Source organism: Apteryx mantelli, chromosome 1, assembly GCF_036417845.1.
Source record: "Apteryx mantelli isolate bAptMan1 chromosome 1, bAptMan1.hap1, whole genome shotgun sequence".
Classification (NCBI taxonomy): domain Eukaryota; kingdom Metazoa; phylum Chordata; class Aves; order Apterygiformes; family Apterygidae; genus Apteryx; species Apteryx mantelli.
Window position 1 is genome coordinate 177,657,797 of NC_089978.1, and position 15,980 is coordinate 177,673,776.

At 41.1% G+C, this 15,980-nt stretch overlaps 1 protein-coding gene across 2 annotated transcripts in view; it reads left to right on the forward strand.

The window, feature by feature from the left end:
* LIN7A (lin-7 homolog A, crumbs cell polarity complex component) overlaps positions 1-15,612 on the forward strand; it is a 51,887-nt gene extending 36,275 nt beyond the window's left edge. For both annotated transcript variants that reach the window (XM_067289922.1, XM_067289923.1), the window contains 3 exons: positions 2,335-2,544; positions 8,040-8,246; positions 13,850-15,612. In XM_067289922.1, the coding sequence (XP_067146023.1) occupies positions 2,335-2,544; positions 8,040-8,246 (417 nt within the window). In that variant the 3' untranslated portion in view covers positions 13,850-15,612. The remainder of the gene's footprint in view (positions 1-2,334; positions 2,545-8,039; positions 8,247-13,849) is intronic.
* Positions 15,613-15,980: the final 368 nt, after the last annotated feature.

Consider the following 15,980-nt stretch of genomic DNA (forward strand, 5'->3'; position numbering starts at 1 on the left):
TTACGTGCAGCTGTTGAAATATGTGTTACCAAAGTGACCTAGTAATTGACTGTGCGCGTGTGTGTTTCAGGTATTCGTGTGTACACTGTAAGAAAATTTAGACATCAGTGGCAGCCCAGAGTCTAGAACCAGTGCTACTTCCCAGGTAACAATCATAATGGAAAATTTAAACCTTTATGCTGCTTCTGTAGCTTAAGAAAAGAGAATGATTTTATGGAATTTGATGGTTTTTGAAAAGTTGGTTTGCAAAAGCAAAGTCTACCTGTAAAAATCAGTATTTTAATGGACTGTTTTCCTATACAGCATATCCAGGAGGGCACAATGATTTGGGAGATAGAAACTAAGCAGACAAAATTCCTCTTTAAGTAATGGGAACTGTAGGTATCGAGCGAGTAGTAAGGATGGACAGTGATAAGACCTGACCAAGAGACTTGCACAGCCAAATGCAAGCCCACTTTTTCTGAAGCATTGCCTGCTTTGATAAAATATATTGGCCCTCTAGCCATATGAACCTGCCTATCTCAGATCCTTAGACCACAATGGCTACATTACTACTGCTACTAAAATGATAAATTTTCTAAGGGAATTCACACAGCCAAGAAAGAATATGCTCTATTTGCCAGTATTTAATATGGTCTGTATTTTCATAATATGCATAATGATAATTCCAAACGGGAAGGCCTGCCATGGCTGTATTTTTCCCATTATCATTTTGCACTCAAGACTGTCTTCTGGGTGGTAAAGCAGGTACCGTGCAAAGCAGGTAAACCTGCAAAAGCCATAAAGCTGTTTTAGAGATAATTATTTATGGTCCTGCTCCTGTGAAGTTAGTAACAAAACTACCAGAAATGTTAATGGAACTAAGATCTTGCCATTATGTATTTGCCTTAGAGATTTTTATTTAAAACTACAACAGAAGGTGAAGGTTTGGAGTATGTTCTAAAAACATTCCTACAGTATTCTAGAGAAGCAAGCCATATGGTAGCCAGCAAATAACATATTATACAATAAATTGTAGTATATTTTCCTTCCTTTCGGTAGGCTGTTTTCTGATTTTAACCTTCTTCTGATTGAAACTTCAAATGAACAATGTAAATTTGTAAGGTCTATGCTACTGTGTAGAGAAATGTGTGTATTAGATCTTGGTTGGCCTACACTGCAGGTAAACACAGAAATGATTGCTATGTTGTATAGTAAATGGGAGAATCCAATTAGTGTTTGCCATTCTCATTTCTTATTCATATAGAACAGCAGGGTTACAAAGCAATGTTTCAATATCGCAATATTTCCTGGTTATTTCTGGGCTGTCTGCATTGCATTCTCCTAGTGCATTCATGTCTGATGTAAAATGTATGCATGATGACAAGGTCTGCATGTGCAGAAACATATAACTGAGAATGATCCATTGTACCACATCATCCACTAGCTTCTAATAAGCATAAGCATTATTAAAATGCTCAAAAATATTAGTATAATGCAGAATTGTTCTAGCAGTTTGGAATACAAACACATGTCAAAAAGGATAAAAGATTTTTCTAATGTTTATTTAATCATACTGAGATTTATAATTAAAGTAGCAAAACACTTGTAGTGAAAAATGAAGTAGAAGATGTAATATTTTCCTGAATGCAAGCTTTACAGTTTGTTACATGCTTTTATTTTTTCCACAGTAAGAATAACAATCTAGCATTTTTTAATTGATTTAGAAATCCATTGTCTCAAGATTTAATTTTCCAGTAAACGTTTTCATCCAATTATATTGTAAAAACCCATATTCCTGTTTCAGGAGTTATTTAGTTTGTGAGATTTCACATTTATAAATTAAACTTTTAAAAATAAGAATTACCTTGCAGGATTCTTTTTGTCCCCAAAGAATAAAATAACCAGTCCCAGGCATCTGAGAGCAGAGCAGAGAGTTAACAATTCAGTTTATTCACTTTATTTCAACTAGGAACACAGTATAGTTCACATCATCTTATCCAACTGTAATGAACCTTTTTTCCTGTGAAAAGAAGAGGCAAAGAAGAAATGCACTAGGGAGATAACAAGTGTTCACCACCACTCAGGCACGCTTCCTGGTGTCTATTTCTGGCTCTGCTGCTAACTTTCTGCGTTATCTTTGACAAGTCACCTAAACTCTCTATTCCTCTGCTTATCCCCTTATTTCAAAAGCATTGGCATGGAACTTAATTTTTGTAAAGTGCTTTGGGATAATTAGGGAAAAAGGCAGAATGAGATACTGAAATGTTTTCATGATGAGTTCTTCCTGCGAAACAAACAACAGAGCGTGTCAGTGTTCTCACTAGATAGCCATATCACTCTCTTTTCTTCCAGGCAACAGTTGCTGCTTTTGCTGCAAGTGAAGGCCATTCACACCCGCGAGTGGTGGAGCTGCCAAAGACTGATGAAGGCCTGGGCTTTAACGTGATGGGAGGAAAAGAACAAAATTCTCCTATTTATATTTCTCGCATCATTCCTGGAGGAGTGGCAGAAAGGCATGGAGGGCTCAAACGGGGGGACCAGCTACTTTCTGTTAACGGAGTGGTATGTGAAAATTTGATAGAGCTTTCATCTTCTAGATTTTCATTTTCCTCAGCCTTTCCAGTACCTTGATTTAAAATGCAGTCAACATGAGTTAGAAGAGAATTAACTGTGTGAGAGTCCTTCAGTATGCATTTGTGGTGCAGTGAGGCAAAGCTGCACAGACAACTTTGTTCCACTGCAATTTCTGTTGTAATGGGGGTTGTTAGAAGAGCTTCATTTTCAGTCCACATCACATGCTCAATTTACAAGGAAACCTAGATTTCCCTAACTGATAGTTCTGCAAATTACTTCTGTAGTAGAAGAGTAAAACTGGGTTTCTTCCTTCTTGTACTTCATAGCCTGTGAGGCATACAGGCCTTTCCAAGTCCAGTGATGCCTCAGAGACATTTGTGCAGTCTTGTGACCTTCAGAGGGTTTGAACACCTATAATCAAATTTAGTAAGTACATCTGCTGCTGATTTGCAGTAGAGGGTACATTCCAGACTTCTTTCACTGACATTCATCCAGCTATAATATTTTGTCAGTGAAATCAGCTATTCAAGTAAATACATACAGGGAACATGTACATTCAGTAAAAAGGTACATTTCTGCATAGTCATTTTTCATGTATGTAAATACTTTAAGGTGGAGTGTTTTGCAATGGTTCACTCTGAACATCAGTGTGGAGCTAAAAAAATAAAAAGGGATGTTGGAATAGAGAGAAGTTAAAATAAGGTTCCAACTATATGAGTCAAATTCTGCCTTTCATTTTGCCTTAGTTCCCTTTTACAAGGGAATGCAAACTATCAAAACAGGTTAGCATATAACCACACACTTCTCTTACTGAAAATCCTTTTACATGTAAAACCTCCATCCAGACCACCTGCTGAACAACACCAAAGGCATGTAGGAGCAATTCCTGAATCTATATTTATATACAGTCGTAAGACTTTCCAACTTTTATTTTCTCTTCACTGCAAGCCTGTAAACAATGAAAAATGCTGATTTCCAAATGCTCTCATGTTGTATGAGCAATAATCCGTTTCCCTAAGCAAGAGTTATTCCCCCTCTCTTGAGACAGGATATCAGTGCAACACTTCAGACAGATTTTTACCACTTCTTCTATAAACCATCCTGTTATCTGAAGAGACAGAATAAGTCTGTAAACTGGCTAGTCCCTGTACACAATGTGAAGAAAAAAATGTGAAACAAAATAGACGAACCACCAAAATGATCATTTACTCTCCAGGAAAACTAAATCAATTGAACATTTAATAATTACTTTACGGGTTGGAGGTAGGTCACATAGTTTTGTTTTTGTTCAGCACTACTTTCAATAGATGAATAAAAAATGCAGGTAAAAAGAGGTTATATTTACTAGTTGATTTACAGGGTTCTCAAAAATCCTTTTGATGTCAACGACTTCTAGGCAAATACTGGGAAGGAAAATGGTGAACCTTCAAACGTTAAGATATACTGACTTTTACTCTGTTGTCACCTCTGTTTCATGACATTCTGTTCAAACAATTTCATGAATGTGCTCTAGAATATATATTATGCTAATATAGCAGAAAATACAATGTAAAATTCGCAATTGCATTGTGGCACCCCAGAAAACTGATTCTGAGGTGCAACAGAAATATTTCCATGTTCTGAGTCTAAACAACAGAATGTAAAGTATGAATTGCAGTTCTTGAACACTTGAAATAATGCTTATCAGCAACAGTTCACAAACCAATCTTGGACTGAATTAAGCCCATACAATATAATTCATAAAAATGCAAAAATTATAGAAGCGGTAATTTGTTTGCAGACAGCTTGAGACAGGAGGAGGAACAGCTAAATTTAACATTGTTCTCTGGGACTAGTTCATTCTGTGCTTCTCTTAATTTATCTGAAGAAAAGCAAATAATATACGGTATGTACAATACAACAGACGGCTTGGCAGTGGAACATGAGATGAAAATGAAATATCTGCAACTTGTTTATGCTCAGAAGTTGGTGGTTATCCAACTTTATAATTATCAGCATAAAATTAGAGCTGTGTGTTCAGAATCCAGATTCATTATCCCAGCATGACTGGGATGACTGTTCCCTGAGCTGTTTCATTGGATGTTAAAAAAATTGCTTTCTCATTGTGCTGGAGATTTTGTTACATACTTTTGTCTGACAGCCCCTAAAAGTAAAGGAAATTGAAAGCAGTAAGTCCTGCAGATGGCTCAGCAAAGGTGCTTGCTGATAGCTGTTCATATCTGGCAAAGATTCTGCATTTATCAGATACCTGGTGTGAGTCAGATACAGAAAGACATGCAAAATAGATTTATAATGGCTAATTTCTCACCCAAGCATTTGCTTATGGATGTCTAATAGAAATATTCTTCTCAGTTTCTCAGCTTGTGGGGTAACAATCGGATTCTTTTTTTTTTTTTTTTTTTGCCTGCAAGAGTGGAAAATTTTTTTTGTTTATATTTACTGCAATTCTGTATGCCTGGATACAGTAATGATTAGTGTTTCTCTGCACTGTATCTGCAGCTCTTTCAGCTATTCTTATCTCTACAGCATTTTGTATCATTTTGTTTGAGGCAATCTGTCAATGCTACAAGAGAAATAAATATGTAAGTATATATAAATACATATAATCAAAAATTGCATATTAAATCAGGATATGCATTCTGAATATTCATACCCTGTTCTGTATCTCTCTGTATTTTTTGACATTGAAGTGGGATTACACATTTTTAGTCAAGCAAATTTATTAAATTGCGTGTTTGGCGGGCAGTCTTAAAGTAGCATGAGTGTCAGATCCTCACAATGTTCTGAACCAGTGTAATCCAGTCAGCAAAATCCCTTGTATAGGCATGATTGATAGCAGCAGGAGTTGTCTGCCAGCACAACCTCCGTGGTTTACAGACACAGGAGAAATCCAGCAGCAGCAGAACTCCCTTTCCTGGTATAAACTCTCTCCTCTACTACAAGGGTTTTTCCTATATAAGTTCCACAGCTACAGCTATGCAGGTAAAGCATTTGTAATGGCTTGGACATACGAGTGCAAGCAGCAGTAAAGTTGTTAAGAGCAAGTACAGCAATGGTATTAAGTGCTGCTGAAAACTTGACTTTCATTGGTTAAACCTGAGTTAGGTAAGTTTGGAGAGAAGGACTGATATTTAGAAGCACTATCCTTTCTTTTGCCTTTGTTATTTTCCCCACTTGGACTATGGTTCAGAGCTTTAGACTTAATTCTGTGCTATAACTGTTCAAGCCAATGGGGTTTTTCCATTGACCTGGATAGCAACAATGTCAAACCCTTCATTTCTAATTAGAAAAAGCTGGCTGTAAACTGGAAGAATAAGGCCTGAGGCAAATGGGGAAAAAAATAGGCAATCATGAATTAAATAAAATTTACTAAGTTGTGTGAAGTATTAAAATACACCATCTTGTTATTCCCCTAAAGAGCAGATACAATTACAGTTGCTTATTGACGTCAATTAGAACCAGCCAACTCTTTGAAAGCAAATGAATATTTTAGCTGCTTCCTGTAAATGAGCAGTATGCAACTTTTCCCACAGCCTGTTCTGAGTAGCACGAGAGCAAAAGAGATAATGACAACACCGTGAATACAGTGACGTTTCTTCTGAATGTCTGTGCCAAGACATACTGACCACAGTTCATGAGGAAAAAGTGAAATACAGAACAATGCAAAGTTTCATATTATTCCCTTCAAGATGAGAAGTGTTTTTACAGAAACCGTTATAACCATGTCACAAAGCAATGAGTTATAAAAAAAATAGTTAGTCACATTAACTGTTTAACTAAATCACTGGTTATGATCTCGTCTCCTAATATTGAGCAATTATGGGGTGGGGAACATGAGGAAGAGTTTTTAGTTGGTATCTATGATGACTTCATTAAAGCAGTTTCACAGAACACCCTGTTCATCTACAGTTTTTTCTATTTCAACTCTGTTTGGAGCATGAGACACATTCACTGTTTCTTATGCAACAATAATTTCATCTTTTTCAAAATTTGTAATGAAATTCTGTTTTCTCCAAACTACTTTTGGGTAGCTATGCTTGTTCAGCAGGTTTATCCCAGTCACTTCTAACAAATCTGATCATCACAAGTCATAAATTTTACGTAAGATCCATGCATAGGAGGCACATTGGAGGAATTTCATGAACTTATACTTCAAAAATATTAGGTCATTTATTTCAACAACCAAATGGATATTTACTTCAAGGTTTCCTCCGTTTCTGGTAATCATTTCAGCACATTAAATGACATTCATTATTTCTCTAAGTTGCATTAACATTTTCTGAAGCATCTTACATTTCTGTAGAAACAATTGAGTGCAGTCATTTGACCCAGCCATGAAATAATAATTTGGATTAATATGTTGAAGGACATTTAACAGGAGGCAGGAGTATACACAGCAAGATGATAAGCTTGAATTGTGTAGTGTATATTCTTTATGTAGAAGTGTATTGTGTTTGCTTTTTGTAACTTTTATAGCATTATTTCTAACTCATAGCTTGCCACAGCAAAAGTAATTCTTATTCATTCTTCTTACACAGTGATACTCACAATCAAATAGAAGAGATGAAAATAGAATTTTCTTCTAACATCTGACAGTTGCTATAATGATGCCAAATTATTCTTTTAGTATGAATTGAACTTCAAATATTTTGAACGCTGCTGCTTCTTTTTGGAGGCCTATAGGTATAGTTTCCTTTTAAATAGCATGGTATACATAAGAGTTTTAAAACACAGCATGTAGTATAACTTTGATTTCCTATTTTGTGTGGGAAGAAAATGATTTTTTTTTTTAAATGGTCTAAAATCCATTTGACAATCTCAGTTTTGAGGGTTTTTTTTTTTCTGCAGAGACAGTTTTGTTTGTTGGAATATATCTTACAACATATGTGGGCAATCATACACCATTAGAAAATTCCACCCTTTCTCCTGAGGTGCAGAACAATCTGCATGCCTGAAAAGCACTCCAGTCAGGCCATTTAATGGAAGCCATTAAGTACTCTTTTGCAGCCAAATTATCTCCCTTTTTGGGACATTTACTGTTTAAAACAATGTTAGCATACAAATAGGAGCTTGAACCCTCAGGGAAAACGTGATTTCACAGCAGATATCACCTTACTATAAACCATTTTCAAGAAAAGGAGGGAAAATAGTTCCTTAAGCAAGGAGGAGATATTTTTTAATTATTTTTGTTTGCATGAAGCTTATGGAGTATTTCCCCTCCTTTTCACACAGATCAGAAATCAGGTTTGTAATGCAACCTGAAGCAGATTAGTTGGGTTATTGGTTTAAGATGTGAAAATGAGTACATTCTCAATACTGCATAAATCTTATATAATTGAGCACTTTCCCTTAATGGTCCCTTGAAAAATCTAAGTTATGTAAATGTCTTAAAACCCTAACAGCCTTTCCATGGCAGCAAGCATAAAAAGAGGACAAAACTCTGGATCAAAACAGCGTTTTTATTGTTAAATCCTTGCTTTCAGAGCGTGGAAGGAGAACACCATGAAAAAGCAGTGGAGCTCCTGAAGGCAGCTAAGGATAGCGTAAAGCTGGTGGTACGCTACACTCCCAAAGTGCTGGAGGAGATGGAGGCTCGTTTTGAAAAACTGAGAACAGCACGACGCCGGCAACAGCAGCAATTGCTTATTCAGCAACAGCAGCAAACTACACAGCAAAATCATATGTCGTAGGTGAGAGTATTCATTGGTCTTCCTTAAAGCCCAATTCCAAGAAGGGCTACTGAGCATTTACTGCAGTGTGATAAAGAGTGCTTCTTGTTCAGTACATTTCTGTGAGCTCTGTCCCAAGAAAAATGCATTTTGAAAATAGGTGAAAGGCCTTATCAAATTCTGGAGCTAATTTCCAACTGAGAACCCAGAAATCAATACTCACTATGCAGCTTAGGCCTATGTGCAAACAAGACTGCATAAGAAGTTTGTATTCCCCTGGATCACTCTTAGATCCTAAAAAAATGGAGCATTTGTAACAAGAAGAAAGTGCTACCAGATTTAGACATATTTTAATGTCTTTTCACTACTCTGTTACTACTGTGCAACTGACCATCTAGATTTACTGCTGATACATGAAGAGAAGTCTTTCTAGTCAATTCCCTGCTTCAGGAAACCCAAACTTCACTCTGTGGTTCCTCTGCAGGGAATCCACAGCAGCTAACAGAGGCAGTGAACAGACGCAGCAGTTTGCGCAGCAGTGGTTGGGCTCTGACTAGAACTTGAGGATCTTGTGGAAGTTGTGGGCTTTCTGAGGACCCCCGAGGACCTAGAAGGTGATCGCTGTGAACAGGAAAGGGGAAGCTAGGCAAGGACAGCTGCAGGAGGCCTTGACTTCTCCTGGGAAAAGCTCGTGGGAAAAGCTCCAGCTAGGAGTGGCTGCTGCTAACGAGCTCTCTGGGTTGCCCCTGACCAGAGGGGGTTGGGGCCTTTGATCCCAGTGGCCCTTGATTGGGCGGTCAAGCACCCTGTGAGTCAGTGCTAGGGAGAGGCCTATATAAGAGCCAGGCCTAGAGCGCAGCTCCCAGAGCGCAGCTAACAGAGGCAGCAGTTTGCGCAGAAGGGCGCGCGAAGGGACGTGCGAAGGGACCTTTGTTTCTGTTCCCTGTGGTGTACACTTCCTCAAGTATGGTCGTGACACGCCGCACAGCGCGTTCCCCAGTGACTGTTGGAGTTGCTGCGTCAGAGGCTTGGACCCAGACTGACCCTCTGACAGTAGATGCGGCTCTACAGGTCCCAGGCTGCAGGGAGTCCTTGGGGCCTCTCCGGGAGGCCTGGGCTGGCAGTCAGCTCTCCTGCAGGAGGTGTGCTGCTGTTGACGAGTTGTGTCGTCAGGTAAGGGAGTTACGGGAGGAGGTCAGTAGGCTGCGCAGCATCCGAGAAGCAGAGCAAGAGATAGACAGGGTATTCTCGGAGACTGTACAGCTCCAGGAGTCCCAACCCCCTGCAGCAGTGGAGTTGCCAGAGGGCTCTGTGCCGTGTGAAACGGTACATCATAACATCACAGAAGAAGGCTGGAAACTGGTCACTGCTCGTGGGAGGAGAAAGGCTCCTACTCCTCCTGAAGACCTGAAGCTGAAGAACAGGTTTAGTGCCCTCCAGGATGAGGAGGAGATGGGCATGGCTGCCAGGAAAGTAACCGGGACAACAGACCCTGTGCCCTGCCGGAACACCCGGAAAAAGCGGCGGGTGATTGTTGTGGGGGACTCCCTGCTGCAGGGGACGGAGGCATCTATCTGCCGACCTGACCTCTTGTCTAGAGAGGTTTGTGGCCTGCCGGGGGCTCGTGTGAGAGATGTCATGCAAAGACTGCCAAGGCTTGTCCACGCTTCGGACTATTACCCACTGCTGCTCTTCCATGTGGGCGCCAATGACACCAAGGGCAAACTGGAGACCATCAAGCAGGATTTCAGAGCTCTGGGGATGGTGGTCAAGGGTCTGGGAGCCCAGGTCATCTCCTCAATCCTGCCAGTGAGGGGGATGGATGAGAGGAGGAGGAGACGGACTTTCCAGGTTAACGACTGGCTGCGCCGCTGGTGTTGGCAACAGGGTTTTGGTTTCTACGACCATGGGACCCTGTTTGAAGATCGACAACTGATGGCGAGAGATGGGATCCACCTCACGAGGCGGGGCACACAGGTCTTTGCCAACAGGTTGGCCAACCTGGTAAGGAGGGCTTTAAACTAGGAAAGATGGGGGAAGGGGAGAGTTATAGTGACAGGGTAGCTGGCAAAAGACTGCTCAAGTCAGGATGCCTCCAGCAGGTGAATGCAGCCAGGGAAGTGCACATGGGATGTGGCTATGGAGGATCCTCTGGTATCCCTCCTGGGAAACCTGCATGCTCGATCACCTCCCTGAAATGCCTGTACACCAATGCACGCAGCTTGGGGAACAAACAGGAAGAACTAGAGATATGTGTGCAGTCGCAGGGCCATGATCTCATTGCCATTACAGAGACATGGTGGGATAGCTCGCATGACTGGAGTGCTGTCATGGATGGCTACGTGCTTTTTAGGAAAGACAGGCCAGGAAAGCGAGGTGGTGGAGTTGCTCTTTATGTGAGAGAGCAACTGGAATGTATTGAGCTGTGCCTAGGGGTGGATGAAGAGCGAGTCGAGAGCTTATGGGTAAGGATCAAAGGGCAGGCTAATAGAGGTGACACTGTTGTGGGTGTTTACTACAGGCCACCTGATCAGGATGAGGAAGTCGATGAGGCCTTCTACAGACAGCTGGAAGTAGCCTCACGATCCCAGGCCCTGGTTCTCATGGGGGACTTCAACCACCCCGATATCTGCTGGAAAGACAACACAGCTAGGCACAAACAGTCCTGGAGATTCCTGCAGAGCATTGGTGACAACTTCTTGACCCAGGTGGTGGAGGAGTGAACAAGGAGAGGTGTGCTGCTGGACCTCGTACTAACAAACAAAGAAGGCCTGGTGGAAGATGTGAAGGTTGGGGGCTGCCTTGGCTGCAGTGACCATGAGATGGTGGAGTTCAGGATCCTGCGAGGAGGCAGCAGGGCACCAAGTAGGATCGCAACCCTGGACTTCAGGAGAGCAAACTTTGTCCTCTTCAGGGACCTACTTGGAGGAATCCCATGGGTTAGGGCCCTAGAAGGAAGGAGTGTTCAAGAGAGTTGGTTAATATTCAAACATCACTTCCTCCAGGCTCAAGAGCGGTGCATCCCTATGAGTAGGAAGTCAAGCAAAGGAGGTAGGAGACCTGCATGGATGAGCAAGGAGCTCCTGGCAAAACTCAACCAGGAGAAGGAAGTCTACAGAAAGTGGAAAGGGGGACAGGCCACTTGGGAGGAATATAGGAATGTTGTCAGAGTATGCAGGGATGCGACGAGGAAGGCTAAGGCCCGTTTGGAATTAAATCTGGCTAGAGATGTCAAGGACAACAAGAAGGGCTTCTTCAAATACATCAGCAGCAAGAGGAAGACTAGGGAAAATGTGGGCCCTTTGCTGAATGGGGTGGGTGCCCTGGTGACGAAGGATGCAGAGAAGGCAGAGTTACTGAATGCCTTCTTTGCTTCAGTCTTTACTGGTCAGGCCAGCCCTCAGGAACCCCAGACCCTGGAGGCAAGAGAGAAAGTCTGGAGAGAGGAAGACTTTCCCTTGGTGGAGGAGGAGTGGGTTAGAGATCATTTAAGCAAACTTGACACCCACAAATCCATGGGCCCTGATGGGATGCACCCACGAGTGCTGAGGGAGCTGGCGGACATTATTGCTAAGCCACTCTCCATCATCTTTGAAAGGTCATGGAGAACAGGAGAGGTGCCCGAGGACTGGAAGAAAGCCAATGTCACCCCAGTCTTTAAAAAGGGCAAGAAGGAGGACCCAGGGAACTACAGGCCAGTCAGCCTCACCTCCATCCCTGGAAAGGTGATGGAGCAGCTCATCCTGGAAGCCATCTCCACGCATGTGGAGGAAAAGAAGGTGATCAGGAGTAGTCAGCATGGCTTCACCAAGGGGAAATCATGCCTAACCAATCTGATAGCCTTCTCTGATGGAATGACTGGCTGGGTAGATGAGGGGAGAGCAGTGGATGTTGTCTACCTAGACTTCAGCAAGGCTTTTGACACTGTCTCCCATAGCATCCTCATAGACAAGCTCAGGAAGTGTGGGTTAGATGAGTGGACAGTGAGGTGGATTGAGAACTGGCTGAATGGCAGAGCTCAGAGAGTTGTGATCAGTGGCACAGAGTCTAGTTGGAGGCCTGTAGCTAGCGGTGTCCCCCAGGGGTCAGTCCTGGGTCCAGTCTTGTTCAACTTCTTCGTCAATGACCTGGATGAAGGCACAGAGTGCACCCTCAGCAAGTTTGCTGACGATACAAAACTGGGAGGAGTGGCCGATACGCCAGAGGGCTGTGCTGCCATTCAAAGAGACTTGGACAGGCTGGAGAGGTGGGCAGAGAGGAACCTCATGAAATTCAACAAAGGGAAGTGCAGGGTCCTGCACCTGGGGAGGAATAACCCCATGCAGCAGTACAGGTTGGGGGTTGACCTGCTGGAAAGCAGCTCTGCTGAGAAGGACCTGGGAGTGCTGGTGGACACCAAGTTAAGCATGAGGCAGCAATGTGCCCTTGTGGCCAAGAAGGCCAATGGTATCCTGGGCTGCATCAGAAAGAGTGTTGCCAGCAGGTCGAGGGAGGTGATTCTCCCCCTCTACTCAGCCCTGGTGAGGCCACATCTGGAGTACTGCGTCCAGTTCTGGGCTCCCCAGTACAAGAGGGATGTGGCACTACTGGAGCAAGTCCAGCGAAGGGCTACTAAGATGATTAGGGGACTGGAGCATCTCTCTTATGAGGAAAGGCTGAGAGAGCTTGGCCTGTTTAGCTTGGAGAAGAGAAGGCTGAGAGGAGATCTTATCAATGTGTACAAGTATCTGAAGGGAGGGTGTCGAGAGGATGGGGCCAGACTCTTTTCAGTGGTGCCGAGCGACAGGACGCGAGGCAATGGGCACAAACTGAAACACAGACACTTCCATCTTAACATGAGGAAAAACTTTTTCACTGTGAGGGTGACAGAGCACTGGAACAGGTTGCCCCGAGAGGTGGTGGAGTCTCCTTCTCTGGAGATATTCAAAATGCGCCTGGATGCAATCCTGTGCAATGTGCTCTAGGTGACCCTGCTTGAGCAGGGGGGTTGGACTAGATGATCTCCAGAGGTCCCTTCCAACCTCAGTGATTCTGTGATTCTGTGATTCTGTGTGATTCTGTGATTCTGTGATCTCTTACCAGCGGTTCCCAAAACAGGATGTTTGTACCATTTAATAGTCTGCAAGTGACTCAGAAGGTCCCCAAATGGCACAAGATCAGAAACTGAAGCTCCCAGTGATGCTTTCATTGTTATTAATGTTGGTACTGATCTCTGTTGATATATATAGAAAAAAAGCATGTAAACCATCTGTCCTGTGACCATCAAAATTCCAGTTTTGTTGCTGCAAGCAAAAAGTCTATGAAGAGTCTGCTGGTGGGATCTGAATCTTCCTTTAGGGCTTCAGCTCAGGCAAGAGATGTAAAAGGTGGTTTCATGTAATAAGTTTTGATTGTCTGCCTAAAAGAGAGCCATTGCAAAAGACAAACAGAAATGGTACAATCTCACATATAGCTTTTTATATTTTCACTTACACTAAAACTTTTCCTTAGCAAATAAGCCATTTTTCCTGATTTTAACTTATTTTTTAAACCGAGGGGAAGAAAAGGCAGGCAGAGACAACCCACAACTTAATTCCTCAATTCCTTGTATTTACTCTGAAAAATGTGTGTTTTTTCAATTCTAGGTTATTCTCAAGGAAAAAAAAAGCATAGATCAAGAGTTCAGTAAACAAGCAATTGGAGCTGTGCTTCAGTATTCCAGCAAAAGCAAACAACCACAGGAACAAAAAACAGAATTCATCTGGAGAATGTGCAGTATAAGAATAACTTAGTGAGACAGCCATATAGAGGGTACCTTCATTATAAGGCTTTTCAGAACACTGCAGTCACAGTTACACAGCTGTGACTCTATTCCTAGTGAGAACAGCGTGGTAAGTAAGCACTATAAAACAGAAGTCCAGGGCTTCCAATAATTCTGTTTGGTCTAATCTTGCACTCCTTACTCTGACAAATTGGCCAGTTGGCTTTCTCTAGTCAGTGAAAGTTTTGTTTAAGGAGATCAAGATTGGCTGCTTTTGGGGATGGAACCTTTCTCTACAGTTATCTCCAGAGATGAACAACTACATCAGTTCAAAATTTTGCTACAGACATCAAACTCATACATTACACTTCATAGCCACTTTGTACTATATATTGTAGAGTTGTTTTAACCTAACTTACTGTTTATAATTTTCAAATTTTCGCTCTGAAAATAGCAATTTACTATATTTATAAAGTATTCCATTTGTAGAAGCAATTGGCTTTTTACTCTTGGTGTTTCCATATATTTTATTATGCATCAACAGAGTGAGAAAGTTTTAGGTCAATTTTAATTTTAGTAGTAGTAAAGTTAGGGCATCCTAGAACTGTATTTTTAAATGTAGGTATTGCTGGTATCTATTATAGCTACTATTCAGAAATCTATAACTGGATATATTATATATTTATTCCATAAAATATATATTGTCAGAATGTACCTGTTAGAGAAGTAGGGTCTTTGCTTAGCATGTATTGCAAATGTAGTAAGCTAATGTTAGCAAAAGACCAAGCTTTGTTTGACGGATATTCCTGTGATAGCATAATCTCAGCTTTTCTGTATTACTTAATTTATTTTCCAGTCTAATGTTAATATATTTTAGAAAAGAGGAAGTGTAAGTTGTTTCTTTTAAGACTGGCACATTACCATATAAATCAGTTTGAAGTTACAGTTCTGAACTTTCTTTTTAATCAAACCAAATTGGAATGTAAAAACAAAATATATAATTAACTTCTTAAGTTTACATGTCTGCTTTTCCAAAGAAAATAGTCAAAGCTGGAAGGCTATAAATATCATCTGCTTTTAAGTGATGAGAAACACTGAAGCCCCAAATTCTGATAAATAATCGTTTAAAGCATGTCTTCTGTGCTACATTAGAGAAAAATGGAGGGGAAAACAGCTTAGGGGAGAACCCTACAATCCTTGCATATTGAAAACTTTAGCCGATGTCAGTGAAAGCTTAGCAATATGAGGAACGTAGAAATGCTCTGAACCAGTGTTCTGATTGTAAACAAAATCAGAAACAACAACAAATAATTCCCTCTTTGAATATTTTCAACACAAATTCCTTTCAATTTTTTGAAGGATCGATTCTCATATAGAGGCAAAGCACAGCAGGGGAAAATGTTAGTATCATGGTTTAGGTTAAAAAAAAACAGTGTACAGGATAGCCACTAGTCTTGACAATGTTTGTATAGTATAAGTAGTCATTGAAAGGAAATTATCGTATTTTTAAAACCAAATGGCATAAATACTCCCAGAGAAGACTCATTTTATACAGAGAAGTAATTCTATCCAGTGTTTTTTGGTGACAATATCAGTTAAGACAGTGGGGCTTCAACACTGCCAGAATTAAAGATGAAATATATTGTATTGTGCTCTGCACGGTGTCTTTTTATACTTAATAAAATTGTATGTACCTATTTTAAAACTGTATTCTCAACAACCACCACTATTAATGTTGACAGTATATGAACTGTTATCATGACTGCATATAACTGTACTATAGCTCATCAATATGATTTGAGTTACACTGACTGATATTCTCTGCCTTCTCGGAGGCCAAGTATTACTCAGATTTAGTCAGCCCACTGTACTGCATTTTTCTTAACCACCTTTCCACATCCTCCCCTCCTCTTCCTCACAAAATTTAGGTTTGATGGAGTGGAATGTGCTGATTAATAAATTTCAATAATAGAATGTTATTCATATAGAGAAGCATATCAGATTCATTTTCATAT